General features: G+C 39.1%; 1 protein-coding gene across 1 annotated transcript; it reads left to right on the top strand.

Moving 5' to 3' along the window:
* Positions 1–2,682: 2,682 nt before the first annotated feature.
* LOC137287631 (headcase protein-like) lies at positions 2,683–5,692 on the top strand. The gene has a single exon (XM_067820010.1). It carries the CDS (start codon positions 2,833–2,835, stop codon positions 4,336–4,338), a length of 1,506 nt encoding a protein of 501 aa, XP_067676111.1. The 5' UTR covers positions 2,683–2,832; the 3' UTR covers positions 4,339–5,692.
* The last annotated feature ends 9,961 nt before the right edge of the window (positions 5,693–15,653 follow it).

Below are 15,653 nucleotides of genomic sequence, written 5' to 3'. Positions count from 1 at the left end.
GGGTACCTACACACTTGGGTATCTACATACCTGGGTATCTACACACTTGGGTATCCACATACCTGGGTATCTACACACTTGGGTATCCACATACCTGGGTATCTGCACACCTTGGTATCTGTAGATCTGGGTATCTACACAACTGGGTATCTACACACTTGGGTATCTACATACCTGGGTATCTACACACTTGGGTATCCACATACCTGGGTATCTGCACACCTTGGTATCTGCTGATCTGGGTATCTACACACTTGGGTATCTACACACTTGGGTATCTACACACTTGGGTATCTACATACCTGGGTATCTACACACTTGGGTATCCACATACCTGGGTATCTGCACACCTTGGTATCTGCTGATCTGGGTATCTACACACTTGGGTATCTACATACCTGGGTATCTACACACTTTGGTATCCACTTACCTGGGTATCTGCACACCTTGGTATCTGCTGATCTGGGTATCTACACAACTGGGTATCTACACACTTGGGTATCTACATACCTGGGTATCTACACACTTGGGTATCCACATACACTTGGGTATCTACACACTTGGGTATCTACACAACTGGGTATCTACACACTTGGGTATCTACATACCTGGGTATCTACACACTTGGGTATCTACACACTTGGGTATCTACACACTTGGGTATCTACACACTTGGGTATCCACATACCTGGGTATCTACACACTTGGGTATCCACATACCTGGGTATCTACACACTTGGGTATCTACACACTTGGGTATCTACACACTTGGGTATCTACACACTTGGGTATCTACACACTTGGGTATCTACACAACTGGGTATCTACACACTTGGGTATCTACATACCTGGGTATCTACACTCTTGGGTATCCACATACCTGGGTATCTACACACTTGGGTATCCACATACCTGGGTATCTGCACACCTTGGTATCTGTAGATCTGGGTATCTACCCAACTGGGTATCTACACACTTGGGTATCTACACACTTGGGTATCTACACACTTTGGTATCTGCATAACTGGGTATCAGCACACGTGAGTATCTGTACCAGGGGTATCTGTACCGGGGTATCTACACCCGTGAGTATCTTTACACCGGGGTACCTGCACTCCCGTTTAAATCTGGGTTTCTACACACCCCTGCATCCCACCCCACCCCACCCCATCGCACACCACTCCCCTCCCTTCGCCTTTAATCTGATACTTGTCAGTTTGGTAAATGCACAGAACCAAGATGGCGATATTAATCATAGATGTTTCATACTCTTTTGCAAATAAGGCGACCTAAAGTGTAGACATTAAAAGAACAGAACACTGCACTAATGAACGACAAAAAATAATGTCTATTGTTCAACAAATATTATTAGATACTGATTACAAGAAACTGTCATTTCAAAACGACCTCGTGACCTTTATATATCCTGTGGTGGATCACATGACACATGACAATTATGAATGCAGGCCAAAGTTCTGACTCACGCAATACAACCAAGGACATCCATTTAATGCTTCTTTACATTGAATATTATTTGTTAAAGATCACAATTGTGTCATTGTATATTACACTCCTTGTCATGAAAGGTCTATGACAGTTCTAAGATGAACATTTTAAAAATGGTGCGGCAGTTCTTTCTCTTGTACAAAACTGATCAATGGTATGTCATCAGTGTGCAGTATAGCCCGACAATCTGTTGGATAGATAGACAGACAGACAGACAGACAGACAGACAGACAGACAGACAGACAGATAGACAGATAGATAGATAGGGTACTGGTCATTGATAATTGGGGAGCTTAAGGTATACTCACTCAGTATCTGAATTGGGAGGTGGGTGGTAAATTATGGGACAGTCGTAGACCAGTCTCTCTGCCACCCAGCCCTAATTATAAGACCAGTCTCTCTGCCACCCATCCACTTCACCCAAAATCCTTACTCTCCAACAAGTATTCCTTGAATAAGAAATCTAACGAAGCATTTGAAGCAACAAGTGCAGTTAAAACTTCGAGAATAAAATGCTTGCTATGAAAGTTGAGTTGACTTTGTCAACAACAAATAAGGCATGATATGTATTTTTTAGACAAATTAGACAAATAAACTTTAATTTCCAGATGCCAGCAAAACAAGATTATGTTTCCGTTTTGCATGTAATGTGACATCAAGCACCTGTATAACACGTAAAGGTTTTATCGATTTCTTTTCAAAGCTGAAAAGGTTCAGCGAAGTCTATTTCCTTTCCTCCAAACCCAAATAAACACGACCTAGGCTAAGTTTCCTTATTATATTCAAGTCACGTGACAAGTTGGACGACAAAAACAAATCTAATCTAGGTGATGTGTAGCTATTTATACCCCTCTGCACAAACGATCATTTGACAAAATCCGTGGCTTAACCATGGCTGCTTGAATCTAAGTCCCAGCAATGTATTGTTCGTTTCATTAATGCACTCATGCCGGTTTACACACTGCAGCAATAATGTGATATATTTAGTAGTGCTTTTGAATCATATGCCAGGCGGGCTGACCTCGACACATATTTTGGATGTAAACATCCCTGCTTATTAACATATCAAGAAAAGGTCAAGGTCGAGGCCGACCATCTACCAATCATGGTACTTCTTTCGAAGTGGAAGAAAAGTTAGAGCCAATCACTACCGTGTTTACAATTCATCTCATTATATTCCGTCGACACGCCTTCCGAACCACAACAGACTTGCTCGAGTGTGCTTACCGGCTAGTATATGCGGAGCGTTTGAGGAAGAAAGGGGTGTTTAATCGTCGTGACAGTTGTGAAAAGTGACATTCTTTGATTGTACGGTATAGTTTGAGGATGCCTAACCACAAACACCACCGCAATCATCGTTCGAAGGAGGGAGATACCAACAACAACATCGAGCATGTCGAAGCGAATAACAACAGTCATGGCCGCCAGCCGCGAGTCGACAATAACGGGCCTCGAATGTTCGTGTGTTGTGTCCCGTCCAGCTGCCGGAATCCGGACGAGACAATTGACGAGCACGACCCAGGAACCGCTGTGAAGGTTTTCTGTAATAATGAAAATTGCCAGAACGGGACATGGATGCATAAGGAATGTTTTGACGAATGGGAGCAGTCGGTTCTCAGCTATTTGCGATCATGTGGCCGAGCCCGAAGTTGGAGCGAGAGGCAGCGGCTGCAAAACCTGTGGACCAAGAAAGGCTACGACCTCGCTTTTAAAGCCTGTGACTGCAAATGTGGACGAGGGCATATCAGAAAGGATCTAAACTACATCCCCATGACAGTTCCAGTGGACAATGCCAAGAAACTGAAAAAACATAAGAAGAAAAATGACAAACCCATGCCTGTGGTGAGTACATCCCACAAACCGTCTCACAATTCTAACTCTCATTCGAACCACTCTTCTTCCAATGCCAACAACAATAACAACAACAGCAACGGCAGTAGCAGCATTGGCGGCAGCAGCAGTAGTAGCAGCAGCGTAAGTGCTAACATCAACATCATCAACAACAACAACAGCAGCAGTGGCAGCAGCCACCATACTATAAGCTCCAGTCCTGCACAGCGCATCCGAACAAGCAGCATCAGCAGCACTGGCAGCAGCCCCCCAAATTCTGCAACTTCCGGTTCACCATTGTCATCCTCCCCTGTAGGAGGAGGGACTTTAGTGGTCAAGGTTAATGGAAAGAAATCAGACTTCTTTGCTGATCATGCTCAAGCTGCAGCAGGAAACATATTCAAGAAGCGTCAAGACTTTTCTGCATTCAACATTGTCCCCAGGGTGAGACAGAACCCCTACAACATCAAGATGGAAGATGAAGGTCCGTATGGAAATGACGACGTCCGAAGTTTCGTCCTCTCGGCTCTGAGCTCCTACAAGCTGACATCCATACCGTGTGTTCTCTGCAAGACCAACCTCCCAGTTTTCGACCATTACCCACTGATAGATGGAACCTTTTTCCTGTCACCACAAGCCTATGATGAGAGAGTTGTCCAAGTTATCTGGGAGGGACGCATACAGTTCCTCAACTCCATCTGCGTCTGCTGCATGGAAGGGAAAGCCGACATCAAATGTGCTTCCTGCAAGCGTAAATGGAACAGCAGCACCTACGTTCTTGGCACCATGTACACCTACGACATCTTCGCAGCGATGCCATGCTGTCAGAAGCGCCTAACATGTAAACACTGCCGACGCGCCGTGGTGGATGTGAAATCAGGACTGAACTTTTTCAGCCAGTACAGCCAGATGATCATTTGCCCCTATTGCAAAGCGAATGACTACCATTTCATTCGACCACTCAATGAAACCTATATTGTGAAGCAGCCTATATGCTACTGAAACTTAGGCCATGTGCTTCATTGCTAGTCTGGAGTTTCACCTCATTGTCATCTCATCTCCACAAGATAGTAGTGTGTGCATGGTATGAAGGCGCGAAGGTATGACGGATTTATGGTATGACGACCACACTTGTCAGCTGTTGGTGGACAGAATTAAGTAACCAAACATGGATGTTGCAAGGTTTGCACATTCACATATTTGGAATATCATTTGCTTTGTCCCATCGGAATGTGTAATTTCATTGGTGTGTGGCTGAAGTGTTCGGGGATAGCTTTTGCTTGTTGCAAGTTTGTGTTCTGTGAATCAAAAGTTACTGAATGAAAGAGGGTCAGTTGTGTCAGAATGCTTGACATACTTTTGAGTTGAGCTTAACGTACATACCGTTGAGGATATGGATAATTTCTTGTTTAGAAACAGTGGAGAATATTGTTTCTTGTGTTGATCATTAACTATTTTTCATGATCATTGACGGACACAGTGTTTGTCCATATCAATTTCTTTGGTGCAACATTTTATGTGATGTGACATTGGTTATCAGTGGGACTCATTCTGTTGCGGATCCACGCCTCAATGATTTGATGAAGCGACCACATCCTCCAGTGTCGTGTACTCAATCTAATGGACCATATATTGTCAACTTGACTTGCTCGTTCCTCGAGTAGGGAAGCTTTTGAAGGCAGCTACAGTACTCATTCAGGCTATAGTCCTTAGCTAGTTTATTTATGACTTGCAGCGTAGCACAAGTATTCCTTAGCTTGGATGTTTGAAAAACAACTAATGATAGTTTTGTTGGATATTTGGACAGATACAAAAGTATCTTGATAGCCTTTTTGAATTATTAACTACATACAAATTTCTGTTTTCGTTTTTGTTTAAGATTTATAAATATTTATCATCTTAATGATAAGGGACTGTTACATGGATGAATTAACATATCTTGAAAAACAAGAAAACTTTTGAGTCTTTACATACCATATTTGTTAATTACAAAGTAGAAATTTGAAATGGTGTTGAAAAAATATTCATTGCCATTGGCCATGTTTTGCAGTGTGGATTGGATGTAGTTAATAATAAATAATGGCTGCTCTGTTCTTATTCATATTCCTGGAACTATACTGCGGTATTTGTATAAATAGTGTATTTTTGCTTTGTGTTTCTGTAAAGAATATATACTGCTGATAGGTACATGTTTTGAAGGATAAAGACTTATGTTTGTTAGTGGTAGGTGGAGTTATCACTCCGTTGACTGAAGGCAAAATGGCATTTATATATTCCTAACTTGCATTGAGAAGGTGCTGAAAATGTCACGGCCAGTGCCATTTTTACTACACCAAATAAACCTCATCTTTCTTTATAGCATTGTTTTTGTGTTTTCATTGTCGTGTTTTCAATACATATGAGGGCTGATGTGTTTCATCTGGGAAGACTTTGGAATGTATACCCCTAAATTTTAACGATGAGGAAAACTTTTTGAGTTCTGTTTTAGAAGTTGTATATGTCTTTTCAGTATGTTTTGATACCATTAAAGGAACGTTAGAACTCACTTGTATGAGATGAGGAATATATACAGGTGATATGATTTGACAAAAATGAATGTTACTGGGGGATATGGGCGGAAGTTTTTCCTCTCAGGTCATGTGACTCATATGTGTCACACAGGATGTTTTTTAATGTTTTTTTGTGGAATACTTAGTTGTGTTGTTTAGAACTACTATTGATCAAAGTGTTAGTCTAAGTTCTCAGTTGGAAACAGTAATATGTGGAAACATCTTGTTTGATGTGTTTGTTTCCTATTGTAAAACATGGTTTTCTTGACAACTGTTTTTCGCTCTAAGGAACATTTGGGTCGCGAGTTGAAAAAGTAGGGAGTCATGTAATGCTCTTTTTTCGGCCTTATGTAACAGTCTTTAGCTTCTTGGAATTACAATGCAGTTGTAGGGCGAGATAGACTGTGTTCAGTGGTTTAGAACACAACTGTGCTGTTCTGTGGAAATTGTGAGTAGGAAACACGTTCTAAGAGGTAACGTAATGGATGTATGCCCAGTTTTAGTCATTGACATGTGACAAATCGTCATGCTCCTACAGAATGGAATGTGCGTGTATTGGCCATAAAATATCCAACCCTATGCTGGGATTTGAATCACAGACCTTAAGCTGAACACCTTATCCACATGACTAAAGAGGTTCGCCCCATTAGCAGGCTGACAAGGTTTGGATGTCATCTATAGGATGACATCACACCCTGCTACATACTCTCCATCAACAGAAGGCATGTCCCGGGCTGCATAGCTGGGTACTGAGGTAAATTGTCTTTCAGGTTTATTCCGAACATACTCAGCCCATGTTGGGTGCCAGTGTGATGACTATAAAATTTCTGAATCGTGCTGGGATTTGAACCACAATCTTCTGGTCCTAGTCAGGACACCTTGTCCACATGAGCAAAGAAGTTAATCCCATCAACACGTGACAAAGGATGACATCAGGTGACTTCACGCACTGCTACACACTCATTACATCAATCATTGGGTCAGTTAGTCACGGGAATGACTAATGACCGAAATATTGCTGACTTTAGTATTGAACAACAAAGAAATAATGTGGCATGTACTGACAAAACATATATAGGTTTATCATTTTGTAACAGATTCTGTTATAACACCCCTGTAACAGTTTTCCCAGTACTAGTATGTAATTGGTTGTCGGGTTAATGTGGAGTTAAAGCTGAAAGAGATCAGGTGACCCCACTGAGCATGGCCAGGTGCTGTGTGAGCCAAAAACAAACAATGGAATGCCCAATTACCTATTAATTGAGAGTTATGATTATCTATTTCCGTATTATTACTGTTAATGTTTTCCTCGTGAATATCTGGGTTACACCCAGTCTTCAGCAACCCATGCTTCTTTTAAGAGGTGTGTAACCGGGTCGGGTAGGCAGGCTCGTGGACTTGGTTGAAATGTTGTATGCCAATTGCCTAGATCGGTGTTAATGATGTTGATCACTGGGGCTTAGATTGGCGCTAATGATGTTGATCACTGGAGCCAGGATTGATGTTAATGATGTTGATCACAGGATTGTCTGGTCCAGACTCACAGACAGCAGAAGTATAGCTGGAATACTGCAGAGCCGCGTTAGACAACAAAGACAATAGACAATATTCTTTTAAAACATGTTAAATGAAGGTTTGGTTGCACAACTTTACTTTTCTTTCAGACTAGGTCTCAAGATCTAGTGTGTGGGTTTTACTTAGCATTTGGGTAATTAGACATGATTCACTGACATTTGATCTTGTAGTTTAGTATGTGTGATAATGAATTCCAAGGACAATAGTAAGCAACATTCTGGTTGATTCACTTTAGGTAACTGATCATCACTAAAAAGAATCAAGAACAACTGTTTAAACTAAAAGTCAAAATTTTCTGTCCATGTAAGAATATTGGCAATAATTAGATTGATGTAGCAGTGGGATGAGACAGAAATATAATTAGGTAATGTGATCGTCAGTGATTCATCGCAGCTGTCTCGGAGAAGCAACTTGCTGAAGCTGTGAGAGAAACCTATTCTGTCTGTGTGACATGTACTGTAAACTATATGTTCAAAACAAAACCTTCACCTGTACTTTTGACATTCACTGAAATGAAGGGGCAATCTTTTGTTATAAGATGGGAGGGTTGGGGGCACAGAACCTCATGTTTTTGCAAAGATTACAGATTTTTTAATAATATTTTTTGAGATGACCCCCAACTCAAATACTTCAAAGTATATTACATCATGTATTGGACTGTGAAGTGTTTTGAGTGGGGGTCATCTCAAAAAGATACAAGGATCTGTGGTGGGGACAGTGTCACCAATACATCTTGCAGTCTCTAGGGCGGGGTCATAATGAATACTACACAAACTGGGGGAGGGTCATAAGTATGTGAGGATGTGCCGTTCCATTTTGTCTTTTTTTTTTTTTTTTTCGTTTTCATATAAAATGGTTGACACATGAGGAATTAGAGTAAACACTGACCAGATGTCATTATTTTCTGCACATTAGTGCTTTAAAAAACTCTAACCCACTGTAGACCTAGTTATAAATAACCAGTCTGTGAAACACCCACGATGATCTGAGTTAGAATTGATCTTCAGCAACTTGTAAGATTCAACTAATGGGATGGTCAGGCTCTCTGACTTGGTTTACATATGACATTATATCCCATTTGCGTAGATTGATGCTCATGCTGTTGATCACTGGATTGACTGGTTACTTTCGTGAAATTTTGTTTTTTCCTCCAACGTGTATGTTGCAGTGGCATCATAAAACTATATGAACTTTAAAAATGCAATGAATTATACATTTCACACTCTCAAAAGTGACCCTTTACAAATAAACATATTTCTCAATTAAATGTCTAGTGATGTAAGATATATTTATAAAGAAGATTCAGAGATTAATGCTTGCTGATGTGTTTTAAACTTTCAGGAATGAATATTGATATATTTCATGTTAAAAGACATGATGGTGTCATTCTCTTTATCATTATGTCATTCTTTCAACTTTTTCAATTTCATCCAGCATCGTTCTGAGTAAAAGCTACAACACAGATGCAATGAGGTTAGTGATGTAATGTGATTATGATGTAATGGTTATCAGTGACCTCACAATGGTTTGCATTGTCTTAGGGGTTTTGTCCGAGGGGGTTTTATCCTACAACCTCAAAACCAGCTCTTCGGCATGACGAGCAAGCACTTTAACCACTAGGCTACCCCATTGCCCCATGAAGTCTAGATCAGATATGTGATCTGGGATGTGATGACATGTGTTTCAAGCTGCTCTTATCAGTCTTTCTACCAAATGGCAACCAAGTGTGGACCAGACAATCCTGTGACTTATATCATTAGTATCAGTATGCAGATAGGATATGGTGATAAACATTGGTTAAGTACACAACCATATTTTAAATGAATTTTAGGTTCAAGTGTTGTATCCATCAGGCATGCTTGAGTGACTAGTAGATGAAATGAAGTGTTGTATCAATCACACATGCTTGAGTGACCAGTAAGATGAATTAAAGTATAAACATCAAACACACATGCTTGAGTGACCAGTAAGATGAATTAAAGCGTTGTATCAATCACACATGCTTGAGTGACCAGTAAGATGAATTAAAGTATACACATCAATCACACATGCTTGAGTGACCAGTAAGATGAATTAAAGCGTTGTATCAATCACACATGCTTGAGTGACCAGTAAGATGAATTAAAGCGTTGTATCAATCACACATGCTTGAATGACCAGTAAGATGAATTAAAGCATTGTATCAATCACACATGCTTGAGTAACCAGTAAGATGAATTAAAACATACACATCAATCACACATGCTTGAGTGGCCAGTAAGATGAATTAAAACATACACATCAATCACACATGCTTGAGTGACTAGTAGATGAAATGAAGTGTTGTATCAATCACACATGCTTTAGTGACCAGTAAGATGAATTTAAGTATACACATCAATCACACATGGTTGAGTGACCAGTAAGATGAATTAAAGCGTTGTATCAATCACACATGCTTGAGTGACCAGTAAGATGAATTAAAGTATACACATCAATCACACATGCTTGAGTGACCAGTAAGATGAATTAAAGCGTTGTATCAATCACACATGCTTGAGTGACCAGTAAGATGAATTAAAGCGTTGTATCAATCACACATGCTTGAATGACCAGTAAGATGAATTAAAGCATTCTATCAATCACACATGCTTGAGTGACCAGTAAGATGAATTAAAACATACACATCAATCACACATGCTTGAGTGGCCAGTAAGATGAATTAAAACATACACATCAATCACACATGCTTGAGTGACTAGTAGATGAAATGAAGTGTTGTATCAATCACACATGCTTTAGTGACCAGTAAGATGAATTTAAGTATACACATCAATCACACATGGTTGAGTGACCAGTAAGATGAATTAAAGTATACACATCAATCACACATGCTTGAGTGACTAGTAGATGAAATGAAGTGTTGTATCAATCACACATGCTTTAGTGACCAGTAAGATGAATTAAAGTATACACATCAATCACACATGGTTGAGTGACCAGTAAGATGAATTAAAGCGTTGTATCAATCACACATGCTTGAGTGACCAGTACGATGAATTAAAGTATACACATCAAACACACATGCTTGAGTGACCAGTAAGATGAATTAAAACATACACATCAATCACACATGCTTGAGTGACCAGTAAGATGAATTAAAACATACACATCAATCACACATGCTTGAGTGACCAGTAAGATGAATTAAAACATACACATCAATCACACATGCTTGAGTGACCAGTAAGATATGTATTAAAGTGTTGTATCAATCATGCATTACTAATAACACAGTTATAGTGAAACTATGCAGCGAAGCAAACGAAACCACGATTATTATGCTCTCTTATTGTACAATCATGTTCAGTGAAGTCGGGTCTTGATTACATCGAGACATATATATACACTTGTAGTGTTTCACATACAGATTATTATACGAACACTTCGATCACTTTGAAATACTGATTTCATTGTAAAATATATGGATCACATATGGATCTAATATTACTCAGAACTGTTATTCTTCTGTTAACAGCGCCCGGCCAATAAAAATTATCACAATATCGGCTTTTGTGCTTCGCTTGGCCCGATTTCAAGGTCATCCTGACCTGGCGGGGTCAAGGCCGTTGTAGAAACTGGAGGGAGGCCTCGATCATCCATCCGTCACCCAGTAATATTGATCGAGAACTCTCATCATATTATGACTCAGTGGTACGTAGATTATACCCAGTGTATGCCTGTATATGGTATCTCCTTGTAGCATTAATACACGTGTAGCGTCCATAAATTCACGATAGGGCACTCGCATAAAAGTTTGGTATTGCAGTTAAAACAACTTATGTATGTCTACTTTATGTTTACAAAATGCCAACTTCGGAAATCGCCTTGGGCTCAGCTCATTGAAATCTGAGGATAGTCAAGATTATTCCGATTTTAATATTGGAGTAATGTGAGGCTTAATGCAGGTTCATATTACATGGACATATTTCTTTTCGGTATATAAACTATTTTTATATGTGAACTATTTGGAATTTATGTACAATAGTGTAGGTGACGTCATTGTAGATTATTAATAGCGACCATTCACGATACAAGAAGGTGACGATATGTATAGAAATATCTGCAAACTGTTCAACATACATTACAATCAAATGAGATCAGCCTATATTGTTATTGTTTAGGAGGATATATTTTCCCAACATAAACAATTACTTCTACATTATTTTGTTTTGAAAACAACAACAATACAAACTAGCAACAGCTGAGCGGCACGGTTCCAAGAAACAGATTACACCAAAGGACTGAACTGAATCACGACCGCGTTCGGCTGGATTAGAGGCACATGTTTACATCATGCAAAATCATATTATTATGTTACATTCATGTATTACAAACACCCAATGGGAACATGTATTCACTTAGCTTAGTTGTACATATATATTAAGCTTGTGCTTGCATTTTACGAGTTAGATGAACAGTGTTACACTCATGCGTTATTGTTTATCTTTTGCGACATTACTTAAAATGAGATATTATTGTTTTACATAATATTGCTAATTTGCTAATTGTTTCTAGTCTATAAGAGTGAAAAAAAATGTTCATTTTAACAATGGCATAGTGTTTAACTACAAGGATTGTGTAATGTCCGAATGCTTTCATTTGGAGTCATGTCAGATATGTTGAATATGTCAACAAGGCCTGCTTCCATTCAAGTGAAGTGTTCTCACTTGATGATGCATTCTAGTACAATGTGTTCACTAAGTATCGATGGCCCCTGCGAGGAACAGATCAACTTGGTCAAAACCAGAATTGTTCGTCATCTAAGGGAATGTCAACAATGGGAGATGTATTGTAGTTTTTAAACACTGGACCAAAACGTTTCACAATGAAATATTCACCCATTTCGCTTGGTAAGTGTTGCTGTCTGACTGAGCATATTTTTAATGGCCAACGTGACTTTATGCCAGCTAGAATTGTAGCAGGTATACAGCTTTAGTTATACTGGTCGCTGAAGCTGTGTACCAAAGACATGGTATAGTTCAAACTCCAAGCACCACTTAGTGTGGAATAAATTAAGACAAATAGGAATGCGTATCTGCACAAACAGAACATTTGACACTGAACCCACGTATATGTATCCTGCAACCTTTTACGATTTATTTATTTATTTATTTATTTATTTATTTATTTATTTATTTATTTATTTATTTATTTATTTATTTTTATTTTTTTATTATTTATTTATTTATTTATTTATTTATTTATTTATTTATTTATGTATTTATTTGTGCCGTCTTTGTACGATTTATATAATTATCCTGCAGTTAGCTTACGGTATCATTCATTCATTCATTCATTCACCTTAGCCAAGGCAAGTTATGTGTCACGAACATCCACCAGGCCGTAAAGAACATCCTTCATCTCCTCTCGCCTTATACATCATTCGTCAGTGGTTTACAAAACCAATGGCAAGGGAAAAAATACAATATGTGGTATCTCTAGTTGAAGCATTCCTACGTGGAATTTAAAATCAAATTAAATTACAAAAGAATAATCTTTCAAATGTCAGGGCATGTTGAGTCACTAGTAAAAATAAATAATAGAATATATCATAAGCTGAAAGTTCATATTTATGTGTTAAAAAATAATGTTTGTGAGTATAGGGTTTCGAAGTAATTGTAGTCTATTTCATTGCTTTTAAACAAATTATCACGCGTCATAACTAAATGTTAACAAAAATTCCCTCTCTCATATATAGTTTCTTCAAACGGAAGATTGTATTGCCTGCACGAGTGTATTTGACTTCTCCACTGGGATTTGTCGACTGAGGCGACTTTCTAGTGCATATTCAAAACAAGTCTTACTTCTTTGTTTCGGGCCGGTTTGACCTTGACCTGTGTTTTCGGAGTGCTCTTTGGTATTAAAAATCAACTGGTTGAAACTGGCAAGAAGCGGTCGCCACTCGCTTGTGTTTCGACCCTAAAATAGATGATATTTGTTTTGACAAAATGCAGATTAAGACTATGTTTGACTCGAATGCACCGATCGTCAAGATATTGCGAAACTATTAATAATTTGCGCAGGTGGAAAGTGTTAGATAACACAGTGTCTTCATATTTATAATGTATATGGTTCAATTATCGGTAAATATAAATATTATAGTGTCTGAATATTTGATGTTCTATCAGGGACATACAATATATGGTCTCTAGTTCTACATAGCTTTACTCGGTTGACTACAGTGTGAATAAAGGAATGTTAATACTAATATGTTATTATTATCAGCATTATAATACTGATGTTTAATTTATATAACTGATTGGTAACATGTAGGTGAGGTAATATACACCTGTTTTCTATTACACAGCGGGGGAAATGTTATCAGACGTATAAATTATTGTAGACCATTCGCTTCCATAATCTCGTTGCATTTATATTTCATGATCAATTTCTTGAATCATGATTTCCTATACGCCTATTTTCTCTAGAGGGGAACAGGAACAGATAAATTATTTGCAATAATTTTCACAAGAACATAATTATGGACTGAAACTCTACCGGTCAACGATCATCTGCTCATAAACAATGTGCCTAACGTGAGCTAATTCTACGATGTACGTTCATTTTCCTTAAACGGCAGTTCGCTCAGTAATGTTTTTTCTAGGCGAGGTCACCGCTACGGTCAATATTTGAAGACGACGTCATGAGGATTTCATGTGACGTCGTTCCAGAAAAGAAACCGAGTAGTCTTTGTTTCACACAAAGAAACCCAGCGAGTATATCATCTCAAACAAAAGACAGTGGCTGATTTCTACTGTCAACGCGGATTTATGCATCACATACATGTCCTCTTAAATTAATGTTGAAAGTTGGTCACCCAAACTCGTTAATTTACACAGAGCTTGCATTACTTCACACGGAACTGACAATCCCATGACTGTTGCAAAGATTAACTCAGATTTCAGTCTAACATTGAAGTAAATGAGTGAGTAATGTTTTACGCCGCTCTTAGAAATAATCCACCAACATCACAGCGGGGTACACCAGAATTGGCCATCAAACGTGGTATGCTGGGAATCGAACCCGGGTCTTCGGCGTGACCAGCCAACACTTTAATCACTAGGCTACTCCACACTAACAACAAAGTTTAGTCCCTGAAATGACATGTACTTGAAGATATCCGGTGGAAACACCAAACATTTGTGACTTGGGTCTCACACCGTTGTGTCTCTGGGCAGGGCACATAACATACCTTAACCCCATACCCTACACAGAATCAGTGAGTGACTTTAGTTTTACGCTGCACTCGGCAAAATTTAAGCTATGTGGCGGCGGTCTGTATGTAACCCAGTCTGGACCAGACAGTCCAGTGATCAACAACATGAACATCGATCCGCGCAACTGAGAACCGATGACATGTGTCAACCAAGTCAGCGAGCCTGACCACCCGATCCCGTTAGTCGCCCCATACGTCAATCATAGTCGTCTTTTATGGCAAACATGTAAGGGCAGAGAGCAGCATCATGCTGGATTCTAGGCGCCAGAATTAGCATTAGCATTATTATATATTTGTTTCTGAACTTTTAGCAATATGAAATCATGGGGATTTTCATTGGTAAAGGGGACGGATTACCTGCTACTGCACTCGTGAAAATCCGAGTAAGAACTGATCTTCACCAGCCTAATTCTTGTAAGAGGCGACTAACGGGATCGGGTGGTCAGGCTTACTCCATTGGCTGACACGCCATTGTATCCATATTGTGCAGATGGATGCTCATGATGTCAGTCACTGGGTTGATCTGTCCGGACCTTATTCACAGACCCCGTGTCATACAGCTGAAACACACACAATTTTGTTACTGTGATCTAGTAGGGGTTCGTTCTTCATGTAATCAACGTCTGGTCTGCCAAAACGACCAGACCATTATTTAATGCGGCGTAAATTAATTGTGATCCAGTCAAGTAGGCACGTGCGATCAATAGTTTAATGTGTAAATCATATTCTTATTCTGCATAAAATCACGAAATTAAATAGGGCCTTTGTGCAAGCATACGTTTGCATTTTACGAAACTTCAGTCGGTACCGTTATCAGTCTTCACCTCAAGTCACTTACAGGGTTGCAGTTTCGTCATGATTGTTTTTGTTTACTTTGGGTATATTTAACAAGCTAATATGAGATAGGTGAATACACTGTTAATATTTTGACATTT

This window comes from Haliotis asinina, chromosome 6 (genome assembly GCF_037392515.1).
Source record: "Haliotis asinina isolate JCU_RB_2024 chromosome 6, JCU_Hal_asi_v2, whole genome shotgun sequence".
Taxonomy (NCBI): domain Eukaryota; kingdom Metazoa; phylum Mollusca; class Gastropoda; order Lepetellida; family Haliotidae; genus Haliotis; species Haliotis asinina.
Note: the sequence above shows the minus strand (reverse complement) of the source record. Positions and strands in the feature narration are given on the sequence as shown.